The sequence below is a fragment of the Oryza brachyantha genome, chromosome 6 (assembly GCF_000231095.2).
Source record: "Oryza brachyantha chromosome 6, ObraRS2, whole genome shotgun sequence".
NCBI classification, from domain to species: Eukaryota; Viridiplantae; Streptophyta; class Magnoliopsida; order Poales; family Poaceae; genus Oryza; species Oryza brachyantha.
Window position 1 is genome coordinate 21,955,796 of NC_023168.2, and position 16,334 is coordinate 21,972,129.

At 41.1% G+C, this 16,334-nt stretch overlaps 2 protein-coding genes, 1 non-coding gene and 1 pseudogene across 8 annotated transcripts in view; all 4 read right to left on the minus strand.

Moving 5' to 3' along the window:
• Positions 1-347: 347 nt before the first annotated feature.
• On the minus strand, positions 348-419 carry TRNAP-UGG. Its single transcript has one exon. It is a non-coding gene; the product is annotated as a tRNA-Pro (tRNA).
• A 50-nt stretch (positions 420-469) lies between these two features.
• LOC102704258 lies at positions 470-3,273 on the minus strand (annotated as a pseudogene). The gene is made up of 3 exons (XR_005812076.1): positions 1,598-3,273; positions 1,142-1,232; positions 470-968 (listed from the first exon to the last, which is right to left on the minus strand). The product of XR_005812076.1 is annotated as an uncharacterized LOC102704258 (transcript).
• Positions 3,274-3,803: 530 nt separating this feature from the next.
• Positions 3,804-6,175, minus strand: LOC102708809 (clathrin light chain 2). Its single transcript, XM_006656469.3, has 3 exons — positions 5,734-6,175; positions 4,669-4,822; positions 3,804-4,561 (listed from the first exon to the last, which is right to left on the minus strand). The coding sequence occupies exons 1-3, from the start codon at positions 6,045-6,047 to the stop codon at positions 4,136-4,138; spliced, it is 894 nt and encodes a 297-aa protein (XP_006656532.2). The 5' UTR covers positions 6,048-6,175; the 3' UTR covers positions 3,804-4,135.
• Positions 6,176-7,748: 1,573 nt separating this feature from the next.
• The window catches only part of LOC102704535, an 8,796-nt gene continuing 210 nt past the window's right edge, over positions 7,749-16,334 (minus strand). Inside the window, exons 1-14 of one of the 5 annotated variants that reach the window (XR_001550577.2) lie at positions 16,066-16,334; positions 13,817-14,057; positions 13,505-13,678; positions 12,964-13,047; positions 12,735-12,853; positions 12,417-12,518; positions 11,651-11,770; positions 11,492-11,557; positions 11,218-11,284; positions 11,061-11,114; positions 10,561-10,653; positions 10,085-10,117; positions 9,100-9,984; positions 7,749-8,134 (exon numbers count right to left, since the gene is read on the minus strand). The exon at positions 16,066-16,334 is cut by the window's right edge and continues 196 nt beyond it. Coding sequence is in view for 4 of the 5 variants with exons in the window: in XM_006657313.3 (XP_006657376.3) it covers positions 9,886-9,984; positions 10,085-10,117; positions 10,561-10,653; positions 11,061-11,114; positions 11,218-11,284; positions 11,492-11,557; positions 11,651-11,770; positions 12,417-12,518; positions 12,735-12,853; positions 12,964-13,047; positions 13,505-13,678; positions 13,817-14,057; positions 16,066-16,334 (1,521 nt within the window). In the remaining variant the exon portion in view is untranslated. Of the gene's footprint in view, positions 8,135-8,833; positions 9,985-10,079; positions 10,165-10,560; positions 10,654-10,674; positions 11,115-11,147; positions 11,285-11,491; positions 11,558-11,650; positions 11,771-12,416; positions 12,519-12,734; positions 12,854-12,963; positions 13,048-13,504; positions 13,679-13,816; positions 14,058-14,142; positions 16,046-16,065 lie in introns of those variants that run through there. The other 4 variants (XM_006657313.3, XM_015838732.2, XM_015838733.2 and 1 more) reach the window with 4 other exon arrangements.

Below are 16,334 nucleotides of genomic sequence, written 5' to 3' on the forward strand. Positions count from 1 at the left end.
ATAGATGGAGTTTGCACTCAATATTAATTACCTTTTTAATTTCTTGTCTGAATTTTGGATTTTTCTAAAGTGGACATAGACTCAATATTAATAAGAGATCTTTTAGCCCGTAACAGGGAGAGATGATTCTTAACACTTCCTTCGCTCGTAAACTGGTTGTTTTCGTCCGAAATTTTATAACCAGAAAAGTCCATTTTTCACTAGCAAACTAATGGTTGTTCATCCCAAATCTTATAAGAACCCCGAAAGAAAAACTACAAACCATTTTTGAGTGGCAAGCTGATGATTGTTCATCTCGAACTTTAAAACCGGGAAAAACTGATGATTGTTCATCTCGAAAAAGGCAAGGGGCGTTCCGAGAATCGAACTCGGGACCTCTCGCACCCAAAGCGAGAATCATACCACTAGACCAAACGCCCATAACGAAGGATTAATTTATAGACTCCTATATAGGCGTAATTTCTCCAAGGACATGCAATCAACACAATTATAACCGGGTATTGTCAGTAGTCGGTGTTTTTTCTTCACCAAAACAATATAACCGGGTACTGGCCGCAATTTACACAATTGTTCATGATCGCTTTTATTTATTTATTTATCTATTGTTTTATTTGATGACACAGTAATATCCTAAGAGTCAAGTCCCAACTCCCGTACGGCAGAATAACAATTGCACGCAGGAAACAAAAGAAGCCGTACGACCACAATTCACAACACATTAGGGATCATCAAACTTCACACAAACGGATTTCACCGTAGCCAAATTGAGGGCTATAACCATCGCCCATGGTAATTGAGCTCTGCTATGCATGATGATAGCGCTTCTCTTACCGTCTTGTTATCTGCTTCTACATACAGAACGTCTTCAAACATACTCTTTGCCTGTTCCAGAAGCCTTATCTTCTCCTTGTTGTTTCCAGAACGGAGATATGATCGCTGCTGCAGTGCAATGCCCCATCTGTAGAGAGCTGCAATGCAAAACCATTTTCGCATGAACACCAGGAGTAAACACATGAAAAGAATCACATATATTACTTATGTTGTGTCTGATGTTCCTAACACAGAATAGACGAGTCATTTTGCACAAGGAAATGCTAAATGAATATTGGACAACAGTATCAACACCATAGCGTTTCCAAACCTTCTGGAGCATATGTGTTGCTTTTGGACAACATCGCATCAAATTTATCGATTGCAGCCAAATAAACTTGGTCAGCATCAACTGCTGCTTCCTGCATCAGGTTTTTAGGTCCATATAACTATCAGTCTAACACGAAAAAGGTATAAATGGAGGTGCAAAGATTAATCTTACATCTAGGAATGGTCACCCTATAAAAAAAAGACAGAAATGTATGCTTTTATTTGACATATTAGTTTCCTGAGGTACTGGACTATGCCCTTCACTAAGTTAAATGATTGTAGGAAGTAAAAAGACACTCTTGTTCTACAGGTAGAAAGAAATGTTTCAATATCGCAGGACACTGTTAGACGCTAGTATACGAAGTGATGCAGCCTAGTATACCAAATGATGCACACCACCTAGCAGCTTGTTCTGTGACCGTGAACATATTTGGTACAAGTGTATCCATGTCCATACCGGTCCAATATCAGCAAGTAGCTGGGCACGAAAGATAAGTGCTAGTCCCCAGTTGTGCAGTGCCTTGACGTCACTAGAATCAATCGATAGGGCCATCCTATAGCTTCTCCCAGCCTCAACAAGAAGGCTTTCACACTCTTCACAAACATCAATTAAGGCAGAGGATATGTTTTCTCTGCTTAAGATTCTTCTGTCCAGCTTCCTCGAACGTGAAACACGGTATCTTCCATTTAGAAGAGCGCCGCTATTGACCAAGAGTGTTCTCAGCTCACGACTAACCTTGAGCTTGAGCTCTCCATGGAGTAGATAGGTGTTCCCTAGCTGACCCACCGCTACTAAACTTGATGGCTTCAAAGCAACGGCTGTTGAAAGAAGCCTAGCTGATTTGTACAGCAGTGAATCTGCAGTCTCTTCATCATCTCTGGCCATCATGCATTCCCTTGCCTTCCTTAAAACCTCTGCTGCCTCAATGACATTGTGGCTGAACTCCTCGCCATCTGAATCCATGGCAATACTTTCATCATCTATACTTTTAGAGCTAGTGGGGTTATCAACAATGTGATCAGATGCCCCCTGTCGTGCTTCATTTGGTTGGCTCTTGCTACCACGACACTCAATCTTCAACCTGTAGGATCTGTCCCGAATTTCGAGTGTCCTCTCGAGTAATGGCGACTCCATGGACTCAGCTGCAAGTCTGCCTTGTTGAAAACAATCATTCCGCACGGTGTGACGCCCATACCTGCGCTTGGACACCATTCTTTCCACTCCATCATCTTCTTTCCTGTGAGCACCGAACCCTGGATCATCCAATCCATGGTCATCCATGTCGAATGGGAGCATGTCAAGTGCAATTGGACTGCCCCTCGCACTACGGGCGGCCAGTGGCTTGTCTTCAGTGTGTGTTGTGTTAGCATTTGTTGCTGAACCCAATAGTTCGTTCCCATCCTCTTGTTGTTGAGCTTGAGGACTGGGAGAATTAGCTGTGTCCAGGGTGAGCGCTGCCGCAGCCGCAGCCTTGGTCTCCTTGGGCTTCTTCCGTGGGGAGCTGAAGGTGAGGTCCCGCATGGTGTCCCGTGCCAAGCTAGCAAAATAACTGGCGGCCTCCTTCACCGCGTCCCCGAACATGGTGGTGCTGCCACCCTGTGCAGCCAGCCGGGTGGCATCGCGCAGTTGATTGGCGGCGTCGAGGAGAATGGTGGGGTCGGAGGAGGAAGAGGAGGAGCTGAGGGCGCGGAGCTGGGCGTCGAGATCGGCGAGGAGGGCGGCCAGACGATGGGAGTGGGTGGGAGTGGAGGCGAGGTGTCTGGTGGCGAATCCGGCGGCAAAAGCGGCGGCAAGGAGAGGGAGGGGAGGGAGGCGGGGGGAGGGAGAGGGCGGCGACTGGGAGGAGGAAGAGCGGCAACAGGGTATGTGATGGCTGGAGAGGGAAAGCTAGGTCGGGCTCGGCGGCGAGGTCAGCCCAGCCGTTGTATGAGGTGGAGGAGCAGCGTGGGGCGGCAGGTCTCAGGCGGAGAGGCCCGGGCCTGGCCCTGAGCCGGGGGACCTCCGGGTGCGAGGAGGAGGAGGGGGCGGCGGCGGCGGCGGCGGTGATGGTGACGGCGGAGGAACACGGCATGGTCATGGCCATTTCACTCCTCATCTCTTCCCCGCGTCGTTGTTCTTTTAGATCCGATTGCTCGTGCCATTATGATTTTTTAGAGCCTGCTTGCTTTCAGTTAGGATCTTTTCTAATCACCCCCATCGGTTGTCTTTTAAAAATTGAATTTTTAATATTAATTTTTTTAAATTGATCTTAATATTTTTTTAGTTTATTTTCTTGATTTAGTTTTAAATCTCTACAAACACGTATAAAAAATTTTATTCACAAATTATCTCCGAAGAGTCATTTTGGCCACTATTTCTTTTATCTGATATTTTTAGAGGCATTTTGTTATGAACTCCACTACTTCTATTATTACTACAACAACATCACCTTCTTCCGTCTCATCCAAACAAACCAAAAATCTTGAATAATTTCAGATTTACACCATACATTTGCTTGCATACTTAAAAATTTTAAGCACAGGAAACAAGCAAAGCTCCAATCAGAACACCACCATCATGTTTCATTAACAATACAATTGGCCCACCACCATATAAATATAAGTGCTGCTTGGCACTATTAATGACTTCTGGTTGAAGCTCAAAAGCATCGATATAACAGTAGAATATTTAAAAAATCATATATGCAAATAAAATACACAGATGAGTTTACCAAAAACCAATAGCCTGGGAAATAGTACAACAACTTCACATCACACAACCATGCACATCCTAATACAACAGATTTACCTTTATTATTACCAGGATATATATCCCCTCACCTCCTCTACAAAATGCAATAATAACAATATATGTAGCAACGAATTAAGGTCCCAACACAAACCTTTCTTAACAGAACAAACACTAAATCATCCGTGGTGCGTATCCATGCCTGATATTTTTCTCCCCCCTGGTCCTACAGCAAACCATTAGCAGCTGGAGCCAAGACGTCGTCACTCAGGCTGCAGCAATGGGCTCAGCTGCTGCTGCTGCAGGCGCTGCTGCAGCTGCGGCCTTCTCCATCTCGGGAACACTGCCATTGGCAGGGGCGTCCTTGCTAGGTGCCGCTGCTGCCTTCGCTCCATCCTTTCCTGCAGCACCATCCTTACCAGCGGCTGCAGCGGGAGGGGGAGGGGGCTTCATATGTGGAGGGGGAGTGTGCTTCAGCTTCAACAATATCTGACGCATCCGTGCCATGTCAGTGGGCTTCCCAGGCTTTGGACCCTGGATCACAACAATCCCAGGCTTCTTCTCCTTATCCTTATCTTTCTTTGCTCCCCTCTTCTCAATATTTGCAATCTCATGTGGGATTAGTTCTGATATCGCTTTCCAGTACTGCTTGTCTGCGCCAGCATGGAACTTCTCCTGGTTGGAGAGGAAAAGCTGAACACAAGAAAGACAATTTGACAGAAGAAAAGAGCTGTCATTAACCTATGTTGGTGACAAGGCAATACAGGATATACAGGAGCTTTATCGTTCAAAGATCTTACCTTCTCCCTTTCTCGGTTTTGGCTTTTGCTTGTGTCAACGTTAAGCTTCCGTTTCTCAACAAACGCCTTCTTGAATTCTTGGGCATCAAGGATGATTTGATTCCTCATCTCCTTTTCCTTCTTCTCCTTTTCCTCCAGAAGGATTGCATTTTGACTGTTCATAATTGGTGGTGTCAGCATCTAATTTCCAAAAGGATATATGGCATCGAGCATTAAAATGTCACCTCTATGCAAGTCCCATGATAGAACCGAATGTTCTAATACAAGAACTAGATAAAACGGTAGAACAATTTCAAGAGATTTTGTGGCCATTATATGGCTTAGTCACTAATAGTGGTGATAAAGTGTGTGATACCACAGTTGTAAGAATACATGTTAGAAAACACAACTAAAATTTAATATGCAGCCAATGTTGTTTTCAATGCAGCACATCTATGCTATAGTCCACAAACAAAAAGCTTTCTACATTCACGTTGGTGACAAGATGCTGCATCAATTAATAACCATGTTTCGAATTCATAACTTTGAAACTTTCTTATTGGTTGGGTGTCTAGAGCCTCATCTTTTCACTTATGCTTATAAGCCAAAATTTGAATTTTCAACTTTAAATTTGAAGTTGAATTTGGTTTTTTTTAACATAGTTTATTTTCCAGCATTTGCTTGTAGGTCACGGACGTATTTACAGATTATTTTTCATTTGCAAATATGTTGTTTCGCTTTTTCCCTCAAAAAGCCGATGACTAGCCTAATTTATTAACACCACATTACACGGGTACGCAATAGCACGTTCTGATATTCATATAGACATGGGCAGTAAAGAATAACACAGACAGTATGAAACAAGATGTTGGCTGATGTACTAGGTTAATTTGACCACATGTTAACATGCTGACCGAAGATCCTATAGATGAAAAGTTGCGTTGCAAAGCAGTTGTGAATTCCACTGTGCTGCGTCAGATGCAAAGCATCAGGTTTAAGTCGCAACAGTTAGGTGGACAGGACAGATCTACCCCTAAGGCAGGTAGATCTAGCACGGGCAAGGTAAGATAAGGTAGAAAACATTACCGGCGCCACTCGCGCAGCAAGACGCCCTCGTCAGCGCCCATCTCGTTGGGAGGAGGGAGGACGGGTCCGTTGTCGGGGGCGGCGAAGGGGTCGTCGTGGAGGGCGCCGTTGGACTCGGGCATACCGAAGGGGGAGGGCACGTCGGGGCGGAAGGCGTAGGGCTCCGGCGAGGGCGGGAAGGCGTCGGCGGGCGCGGGCGCGGGAGCGGGCGCGGGCGCGGCGGCGTCGAAGCGGAGGAAGGAGTCGTCGTCGAAGGGAGAGGGAGAGGCAGAGGCGGCGGGCGAGGCGGTAGGGGAATCAAAGGCGGTGGCCATGGCCTCCCTCTCTCTCTCTCTATCGGGATCTGGTAATTCTGATCTGAGAAGGAAGGAAGGTGGCGATGGTGGATGGGTGCCGATGCCGATCTGAAATTCTGAATCCGATCTTTCTCTTCCGCTCGAGAGGGTAGAAGAATGTATCGTCGACGGAGAGAGAGAGTAGGAAAATGGCGGAACTGACCCTCCCTCCTGGCCTTGCTTAGCAGGCCGCAGTTTCAGCCCTTTCCCTATCTATCGGCCTAAGTCACCCCAAATCGAAGCCCATTCAAACAAAGCCCATTTGTGGGAGCTCACTGCTTTTTAACTGCTCGCGTGCCACCATAAAAATGATGAGTTTTTTTATTTACATATTTTTATTAAAATTTAACAAAAGCATATTTTTATTTTAAAAAATTGCAAAACTAGACCCCAGCGCTAGCTAGTGGGCGATATATGTAGAGCGTTTACTAGCTGGACGTTGGGGGTCTAGTTTTGTATATCTTTTAGACAAAAAAATATTTTTGTTAATTTTTAAAGAAAAACATATATAAAAAATCTAGAAATGATAGGGATAGATGGAGAAATAAAATACAAGTATATGATCACAATGAAATAGCTGGAAGAACTAAGCATATGATGTATACGTGTTGTTAATCGATAAGATTGTATAAGATAGTTGAGATTTAAATCTTAAACCTGAAATTAACAGTATTCAAGTAAATACTCAAACAAAGCCATGAGAAATATGCAGGCTAAGGTATAGTTTGAAGGTGAACGAAAAAACAAAAGATAATCACGTTACTGTAACGTATGAATGGTAAATCAAGTATTACTTTTTTTCTTCACGACGTAAAACATTTTAATCTTAAATATACTTATATAGATACTAATTAATTCACAAATCATTGTGGGATGAATCTAGCATAAGATCAAAAGTCATTATAAAAGGAAGTAGCTATTATAGTTTTTTTAAAAGATTAATACAATTTTCTAAATAACTTATATGTATGTAATTTTAAAAAGCACGCCATTTAATAAACCATCTCTCTCACCGCCGAACGCTGCCTAAAACTACAAATCATTAAATCAATATGGGTTTGTAGACTTTCATAAGAAAAATAACGGTTACCTCGGTACCGTTATAACCACTGTATCGCTGTTTAGCGGTGCTGTTTGGCATGTTGGTGAGGAAATATTACGCACTACCGTTCATGTCCTATATGAACGTCCTATATAAAAAGTATATAATTATTAATTATTTTATTACGATTTAATTTACTACTGTAGACTTTAAAATAACTTATAATTTTGTATTATACAATAATTTAAATAGGACAATCCGTATAAATAAATCAATAACATCAAATTAAAAAAGATACTAACCTAAAGAGGGAGCGGTGGCTAATTAGGAATAGCGTGGCTGTTAGTAGCTTGTCATTGTGTGACGTAACATGGGTATGAGTAGGCAAATAAAGTAGTAGACCTACTAATGTTGCTTATGTGATGTGATTGTATGTACAACTAGGGATTTAGTACAACAGGGGGTGTTTAGGTGGGAAGGACAAATTTTTGGGTGTTATGTTAGATGTTTGACTGAATGTCGAAAGTCATTTTTAAACATGAATAAAAAACGAATTTCACTGCTTGCCTGGAAACCACAAAATAAATTTTTTGAGCCTAATTAATCCCTCATCAGCACATGTGGGTTATTATAGCACTTTATGAGTAATCATGGACTAATTAGGCTCAAAGATTCGTCTCACGATTTCTCCCATAACTGTACACTTGGTTTTTTATTTCATCTTTTGGAAAAAAGTGGAAACTAAACCGGCCTAATTATGGGTGGAAAAAAAAGACCCGTATGTATGGCATTTGGGTCAGACAAAGTGTGAGTCCCACATGTCATACACAAGTACCAACGCACACTTGCGCTTTTCCTTTTCGCTTTTCCTTTTCCTTTTTATTTTACATGCCTTTGTGCGCCACACCATCCTAGGCTCTCCGCGGCTCCGCCATCTCTCCACCGTACGTTCCCCCTTCCCCTTCCGACCAAGGCCAACCGCCCGCCACCGGGGCCGGCATGAACATGAAACCTCCGCGGCGCGCTGTTGAAGATGGGTCGGGTGATTATTTTGTTTAGGAAAATATGGCTGACATCAGCAGATCTGTTGTTGTTTATTGTATAGGTTTGAACAGACGAATAAGCATATACAAATCGTATTACAAATAAGAATAATACGTCCCAAACATGAAGACGCAAGCCACAAGGAGGCATCTTGATGAGTCAATGCATGTAGATACCAGGTATTCATGATCAAATATGTGCATGGTATTGCATACCAAGATGCCCTGTTAAATAGAGATAAATCCAAACATATGTTTATATGTATTATGAGATAATATAAGGAGTATGTTAGTGCCTAGGGTATACTAAAATGCGAATGGCAAACAGTAAGGTAACAGTCCTTGTCAAATATTACAATAAGCAAGCACAATAAAGGGAATGCCTTCAAGACATTAAGCGCCAGTGGTCTAGCTCGAACTAAATAAACATACAATACAATAACAAACAATGACTAAAGCAGGGCCATGTACATTTGATTGTATTTTGTTTCTTCAATCATTATTCTGGTTGAGTTTGTCAGATGCAGGTAACACATTTCTACTGCCTCAAGTTTCAATCTGAACTTGTGCATTTGAGTGCGCAAGCATTTGTATACGTTGCACAAATTCTCCTAGTTCCTACTCTATTACTCAAGCAGACTTTGCCAATAAATGAAAAATGTGCATATAAAACAGTTCCATATTCATAAATGTATTATGCTTTGAGGTGGAAGATATGGATTCTTGACAAACCCAACTATAGAAAACCTTCGGGCAGAAAGTGGACAGGATACTACACAAATAGGGCAGAGTTGGAACTATTAGACTCGAAATTACATCATGCAAGGGTCCTTCAAATCAATTAGTTGTAAAATTTAGAAATAAATATGGGTTGCTCTACTTCAGGATTTTTTACCCCTGCAACTGCAAGTGGGATGTTGTTTCATAAGACCAAATACATACATACCAAGATTCATGGCACAATCATATGACACGGCATCCCAAAAGATAGATGAGTACTGTCATGTGCTGTCATCACTCCAAGAATCGATCTTTCAACTCAAGTTACTCTGTTCAATTCAAAAGGAAAAAAATGATTAGTCTTTAAGTCTCAACTGTGATGATGTCTTAAAAGTGTAGTTACCATTCAAAAGAGTGTTCATACATAAACCATAGGAGAGCAAAGTCCTTGGCGTACCATACCAAATCAGTACAATAATCATGCATTTTCAATACAGACAGGGAAGCCTGTTATCAGGCACTATCATCAGTAGATTGCTCCTGAAGATCCTTGAGGGTTTAGCATAACTATATCTTTTATAGCGTTACAAATCAGAGTTCAGCTCCACCATTGAGGTATTGCATTTATGCATAGTTTGTTCTTTAAGAATTATTATTAAGACAACTGCACAAGTATGTATTGATATCACTATACACCCCTAGTAAAATGGGGAATAGAGTTACAAGACATTGTATTAAGTATCTGGTTAGTTTGGGTTGCTCCCTCAACTTAAAAGTCCCTCCCTCAGTTGCTCCTTGTGTTGATGCTATCGTATGCAATGGCTCTTCACCTCTTGAGGGCGTAATGGAGTGTAAGTCAGGAAAGTGCCTAAAACAAACTGTTTGTTATGAACCCAACAGATTGCCATGTGAGATGATCTCGAGTCCAATTATTGCAATGAATGTGGACTGGCCAGTAACATCCATGTGAGGTGGGCTTGTATCTTTGTATCGGATTATTCTTTCAAAGTAATCAAGCTTCAAAAGGATCTGTCCACTCTTCATCTTCCCTTACAGCTATGTTCCAGCGTTGTTTAAACTTTTCCAGCTCAGCTGACGATTGTCTTCTAATCTATTGAAACAAGAGTCGCATGATAAAATTAAAAGTATACGATTACGAGGAACTAATTGTTTTACTGGTGTAATAAGAAGAGACCATAAATTATACTCACATGAGTCCGTAAATCCAAAGATCTCCGAGGTGTCTGTAGTGAGGAAACTAGGTCAGTAATGGCAGACTTCATTCTTGAGCCTTGATAAAAGTGATAAACTATATTATAATCTTGCAGGCATATGTCAAACATGAAACATCTTTTATTTTTATTCTGAACGCGCTCAATGTTAAAGAACATAACAAAAGGAGACCCTAATATCTAAGTATTGTTTTCATGACATGAAATTATAATAAAAAAGGGCATTAAGTCTGCCTGGATGCTCCTCACTTCTGAGACTTCAAATGTTTAAGATGTCGTGTCGGATGCAAGCTTACCATTTTAGTGGTCTTGGAGATGAATTACAGTATGAAAAAAGAAAAAAATGATGCTAGATTAAAATGTAGCAGACTATTAGGAATGTAAGACATGATCATATACTGTACAGATAGTTGCATCATTTTATTTTCAAAAAGTACCAATTCATGGTGACTGACCTTACTGCTGAGTGATGGTCCTCCTAACGATGGTATTCCTTGATGAACAACATACTCACTGTCGATTACACCGACCTTCTCAGCCCGATCACCCTGAAATCCCATGGCGCTAAATTAGTTAGTATTTTCATCATTGTCATTCTCAACCAACATATGCTATGCAAAACAAAAATTAATCATGATCGCTGATGAGATGATAGATTAAACATTGGCAGAAATTGGGATGAAAAGTACCAACAGAGCCACATGATACATACCAAAAGGACACCTGACTAGGATCAAGTAGTTTGTGGCGTATTACACATCTCACAGGTAAAAAAAACTTATACAAGTGATGGTGGATATATCATATAAACAATATATGAACAAACATTGTCAGTCCATCTTGTGCTACCACTGAATAAGTCCTTAACAGGATCTAGAATAACAAAAAAAGAAGTCAAACAGATCACGAATCTTGCATAGAACTATACTGCCTGGTTGTGTATTGTCTTGAGTACCTGAGCACAATAACCAAGCTTCATGTCAAGGCCCCATCCATGGATAAGGTCATTCTGTGTCAAGAAAAGATTCAAAAGAGTTATAACCTTTGAGTCAACATCAATATAATCAGATGGTGGGTACTTGACAAGCACACTGGACTATCAAAATTTCCACCTGAATCAAATGCCATACACATCTCCAAGCATTCCGAGAAAAAACTGGTGCCATGCCCTCGACCCACCTACCCAAGATTGAAAAGCACAATATTCTCAAACATTCATTCAACCCATGTTCAGACGATTATTAAAATTTAGACAATTATTTCAAATTATAAAATAAAGAAGAGCAGAGAACCAGATAAACACTAGGCCAACGAAGAAAACCGCAGCAGAAAAATATGACCTGGAATAGTATCAAAAGTGAGAACATGAGGCTAAATAATCTTTACCCTGTGCATGGAGGTCCTTTACTTTCATCAGAACAATTCATACTTGCACGGTTATCATATATTCTCCTAAATAATCATTAAAAATGATGGTATATTTGTTAAGAAAACAAATGATATTTTTAGATATGAAAAAAAGTGAAACTTAGAAAGACATGGAACCTATGAACTTTTGTCATCTTGTTGCGAGTTGTGATCCGATGGTGAATATCAGTCGATAGATCAGGGTCGAGAGCAGGTTGTGTAATTTCCAATCCTTCAGAAACCATTATATCAAGATATCTAGGAGAGAGCATGAAAATAATAAAGCATCTTCAGTACAAAAAAAATAGGAGCAATATACCATGGATATATTCTAAGAGAACATCAACAACAAACTTCTGCAAAAAATTCATGCAAAAGGCTAAAGAAGGAAAAATATCCACTCTTCCATCTAAATAAATGCTAGATTAAGCTACCAACTTTTGGTCTATATGCAATAACTAGAAGGGCTACTATAGCTGACTTTTACTAATTTACTGGCATTGGCATCTAAGATACTGAGGTAGAACATTAATACAGGAGAAAAGGCCAGCATATGTTAAAAATTCATAGATCAGCAAATGTTTTGCTCGAGGTATCAGTGTTTCAAGAAAACACAGGTTTTAGAATGCATGAATTTCACATGAATCAAGTTCATTCCCACAGGGAACTGAAAAAGAAAATCTCACATTCCATACAGGGGCTAAGAGTTAGCAGGATAATTATTGGGCACGTAACAAGAAAGCATTTGAAACTTCAAACTGACTGAACTATCAAAACTCTAATGTACTCTAGCAAAGAGGAGCTCATATCACAAACTTGGATGGTGACATGGCACGTTTTACTCCATGCTGAGCACTGAGCAACATATATCCCTAGAGCGGAAGGCCTACAACCTGAAGCATACCTTCTAGGGTCAAAGTTGTCCACTCCAAGGTCTTCATCCCATAGAAAGATAAAATTGTAGATAGCCACAACATCAGGATGTAGAAAACGCTTAGCAAACCACCTGCAGCAGGAACATATGCTTCTTTTGGAAGTGGGAAAAATCTAATGAAATAGAATATTACATTATTTTAGCAGAGGACTATTACATCTTGTTTATATTGAAATAATGAGGACACTTAGTATTACACTTTTGTGGCATTTTGGGGAAAGGGAATATAGATCTAGTCGCAATAAAAAAAGAAATAAAGCAACAGAATGCAGACTATGTGGAAATTACCACTTTGTTTGGTTGTGAGCAAGTATGTGAACGGCCTTATCACTCCACTCAAGATTTCGCCATCCATCTACATTCCCGTCGTAATGGAAGAGCATGACTGTGTAGTTTTGGTTAAGAAACTAAAAAAATAAATGGTTAAATCCATATTAGAATAGGTACACCTTTTTTACTGAACAGCATACATAAAAAAATAAAAAAGGCAGAGAATAAGTATGGGATAAAGACAAACCTTACGGGCCATAATGTCTACATTCTGCATCTGTGAAATGCCTACTGCCATTGCCAAAAGAGCATTGTGGTTATCGTTTTTATTCTGCACAATTGGCAGAGTATAAATTAGCAACAAAATGACCAAACAGATCGCCTGTTAAGTTAAAACTGGAATCAGGTTATGATATAGATGGGTGGCTCATTCTATCAGGATGATTTATTTTATTTTCCTTTTTCTTTATTTTTTTGACAGGGTTGCATGGGATAGGATGTTACTACATGGACATGAAAGCTGGTGGCAACTTTCTGCAAATAAATCCAGATAGCTGAATGGTGAGAAGAGCAGCAGGATTAAAGAAAGCGAAGCAGCACAGCGACAGAGGAACTGAGCTAGCTGAGGTTAAGTTGTTGCTACTGATTTTTCTCGCAAAGAAAACAAATAGTACTAGAAATTTAGCTGTAACAACCGGCACCAAAAACCAAAGTCAAGAAAGAGGCAAGAGTGAGCAAAGCTGAAGACGATATAAGAAGCAAGGCGGGGGACAGGGGAGGGGGAAGACCTTGGGGTTGGCACCGGAGTCCCAGAGCGGGCGGAGATACATGTCGGAGTGGGAGTGAACAATGCCACGTGGCAGCTGGCCCTCGGCGCCGGTCCTCTTTCTCCGCCAGTGAAGGCGGTCGGTGGTGGTGGTGGTGGTGGTGGCGAATGTGAGGTCCCCGGCAAGACGGTCCTCCTGATGGAAGTAAGTAGTACATGTCCAACAACATTAAAATAGCAAGAGAAGCCGGACTAAGTTTGAGGAAGGAGAAGCTAGAAGAATGGATGGATGGAAGGAAGATAGATCGACAGGCATGCAGGCAACAAATTAAACCTTGAGGTGGTGGAACTGGATCTGGAGGGAGGCGAGGACGATGAGAGCAACGAGCACCGCGAGTAAACCACAGCGGCGCCGCGGAGGTTTCATGTTCATGGAAGCGCCGGCGGCGGGCGGTGGCCGGTTGGCCTTGGTCGGAAGGGGAAGGGGGAACGTACAGCGGAGAGACGGCGGAGCCGTGGAGAGTGCTTCCCTTCCGTAGTGCGCTGCCGCTTGCCTGTGAGCCAGGCCCAGGAGCCTAGGATGGTACGGCACGCAAAGGCATGTAAAACAAAAGGGAAAAGGAAAAGACACAATAATAAAGCGCAAGCGTGCGCTGGTACCTGTGCATGACATGTGGGACCCACACTTTGTCTTTCCCACCTAAACACCCCCTGTTGTACTAAATCCCTAGTTGTACATACAATCACATCACATAAGCAACATTAGCAGGTCTACTACTTTATTTGCCTACCCATACCCATGTTACGTCTGACAATGACAAGCTACTAACAGCCATGCTATTCCTATTAGCCACCGCTCCCTCTTTAGGTTAGTATCTTTTTTAATTTGATGTTATTGATTTATATGGATTGTCCTATTTAAATTAATGTATAATACAGAATTATAAGTTATTGTAAAGTCTACAGTAATAAATTAAATCGTAATAGAATAATTAATAATTAAATACTTTTAATATAGGACATGAACAGTAGTGCGTAACATTTCCTCACCAACATGCCAAACAGGCAAACAGCACCGCTAAACAGCGATACAGTGGTTATAACGGTACCGAGGTAACCGTTATTTTTCTTATGAAAGTCTACAAACCCATATTGATTTAATGATTTGTAGTTTTAGGCAGCGTTTGGCGGTGAGAGAGATGGTTTATTAAACGGCGTGCTTTTTAAAATTACATACATATAAGTTATTTAAAAAATTGTATTAATCTTTTAAAAAAACTATAATAGCTACTTCCTTTTATAATGACTTTTGATCTTATGCTAGATTCATCCCACAATGATTTGTGAATTAATTAGTATCTATATAAATATATTTAAGATTAAAATGTCTTACGTCATGAAGAAAAAAAGTAATACTTGATTTACCATTCATACGTTACAGTTACGTGATCATCTTTTGTTTTTTCGTTCACCTTCAAACTATACCTTAGCCTGCATATTTCTAATGGCTTTGTTTGAGTATTTCCTTGAATACTGTTAGTTTCAGGTTTAAGATTTAAATCTCAACTATCTTATACAATCTTATCGATTAACAACACGTATACATCATATGCTTAGTTCTTCCAGCTATTTCATTGTGATCATAAACTTGTATTTTATTTCTCCATCTATCCCTATCATTTCTAGATTTTTTATATATGTTTTTCTTTAAAAATTAACAAAACTATTTTTTTTGTCTAAAAGATATACAAAACTAGACCCACAACGTCCAGCTAGTAAACGCTCTACATATATCGCCCACTAGCTAGCGCTGGGGTCTAGTTTTGCAATTTTTTAAATAAAAATATGTTTTTGTTAAATTTTAATAAAAATATGTAAATAAAAAACTCATCATTTTTATGGTGGCACACGAGCAGTTAATGTTGTTTACAATGCAGCACATCTATGCTATAGTCCACAAACAAAAAGGTTTCTACATTCACGTTGGTGACAAGATGCTGCATCAATTAATAACCATGTTTCGACATTCATAACTTTGAAACTTTCTTATTAGTTGGGTGTCTAGAGCCTCGTCTTTTCACTTATGCTTATAGGCCAAAATTTGAATTTTCAACTACAAATTTGGAGTTGAATTTGGTTTTTTTTAACATAGTTTATTTTCCAGCATTTGCTTGTAGGTCACCAAGAAAGGACGTATTTACGGATTATTTTTCATTTGCAAATATGTTGTTTCGCTTTTTCCCTCAAAAAGCCGATGACTAGCCTAATTTATTAACACCACATTACACGGGTACGCAATAGCACGTTCTGATATTCATATAGACATGGGCAGTAAAGAATAACACAGACAGTATGAAACAAGATGTTGGCTGATGTACTAGGTTAATTTGACCACATGTTAACATGCTGACCGAAGATCCTATAGATGAAAAGTTGCGTTGCAAAGCAGTTGTGAATTCCACTGTGCTGCGTCAGATGCAAAGCATCAGGTTTAAGTCGCAACAGTTAGGTGGACAGGACAGATCTACCCCTAAGGCAGGTAGATCTAGCACGGGCAAGGTAAGATAAGGTAGAAAACATTACCGGCGCCACTCGCGCAGCAAGACGCCCTCGTCAGCGCCCATCTCGTTGGGAGGAGGGAGGACGGGTCCGTTGTCGGGGGCGGCGAAGGGGTCGTCGTGGAGGGCGCCGTTGGACTCGGGCATACCGAAGGGGGAGGGCACGTCGGGGCGGAAGGCGTAGGGCTCCGGCGAGGGCGGGAAGGCGTCGGCGGGCGCGGGCGCGGCGGCGTCGAAGCGGAGGAAGGAGTCGTCGTCGAAGGGAGAGGGAGAGGCAGAGGCGGCGGGCGAGGC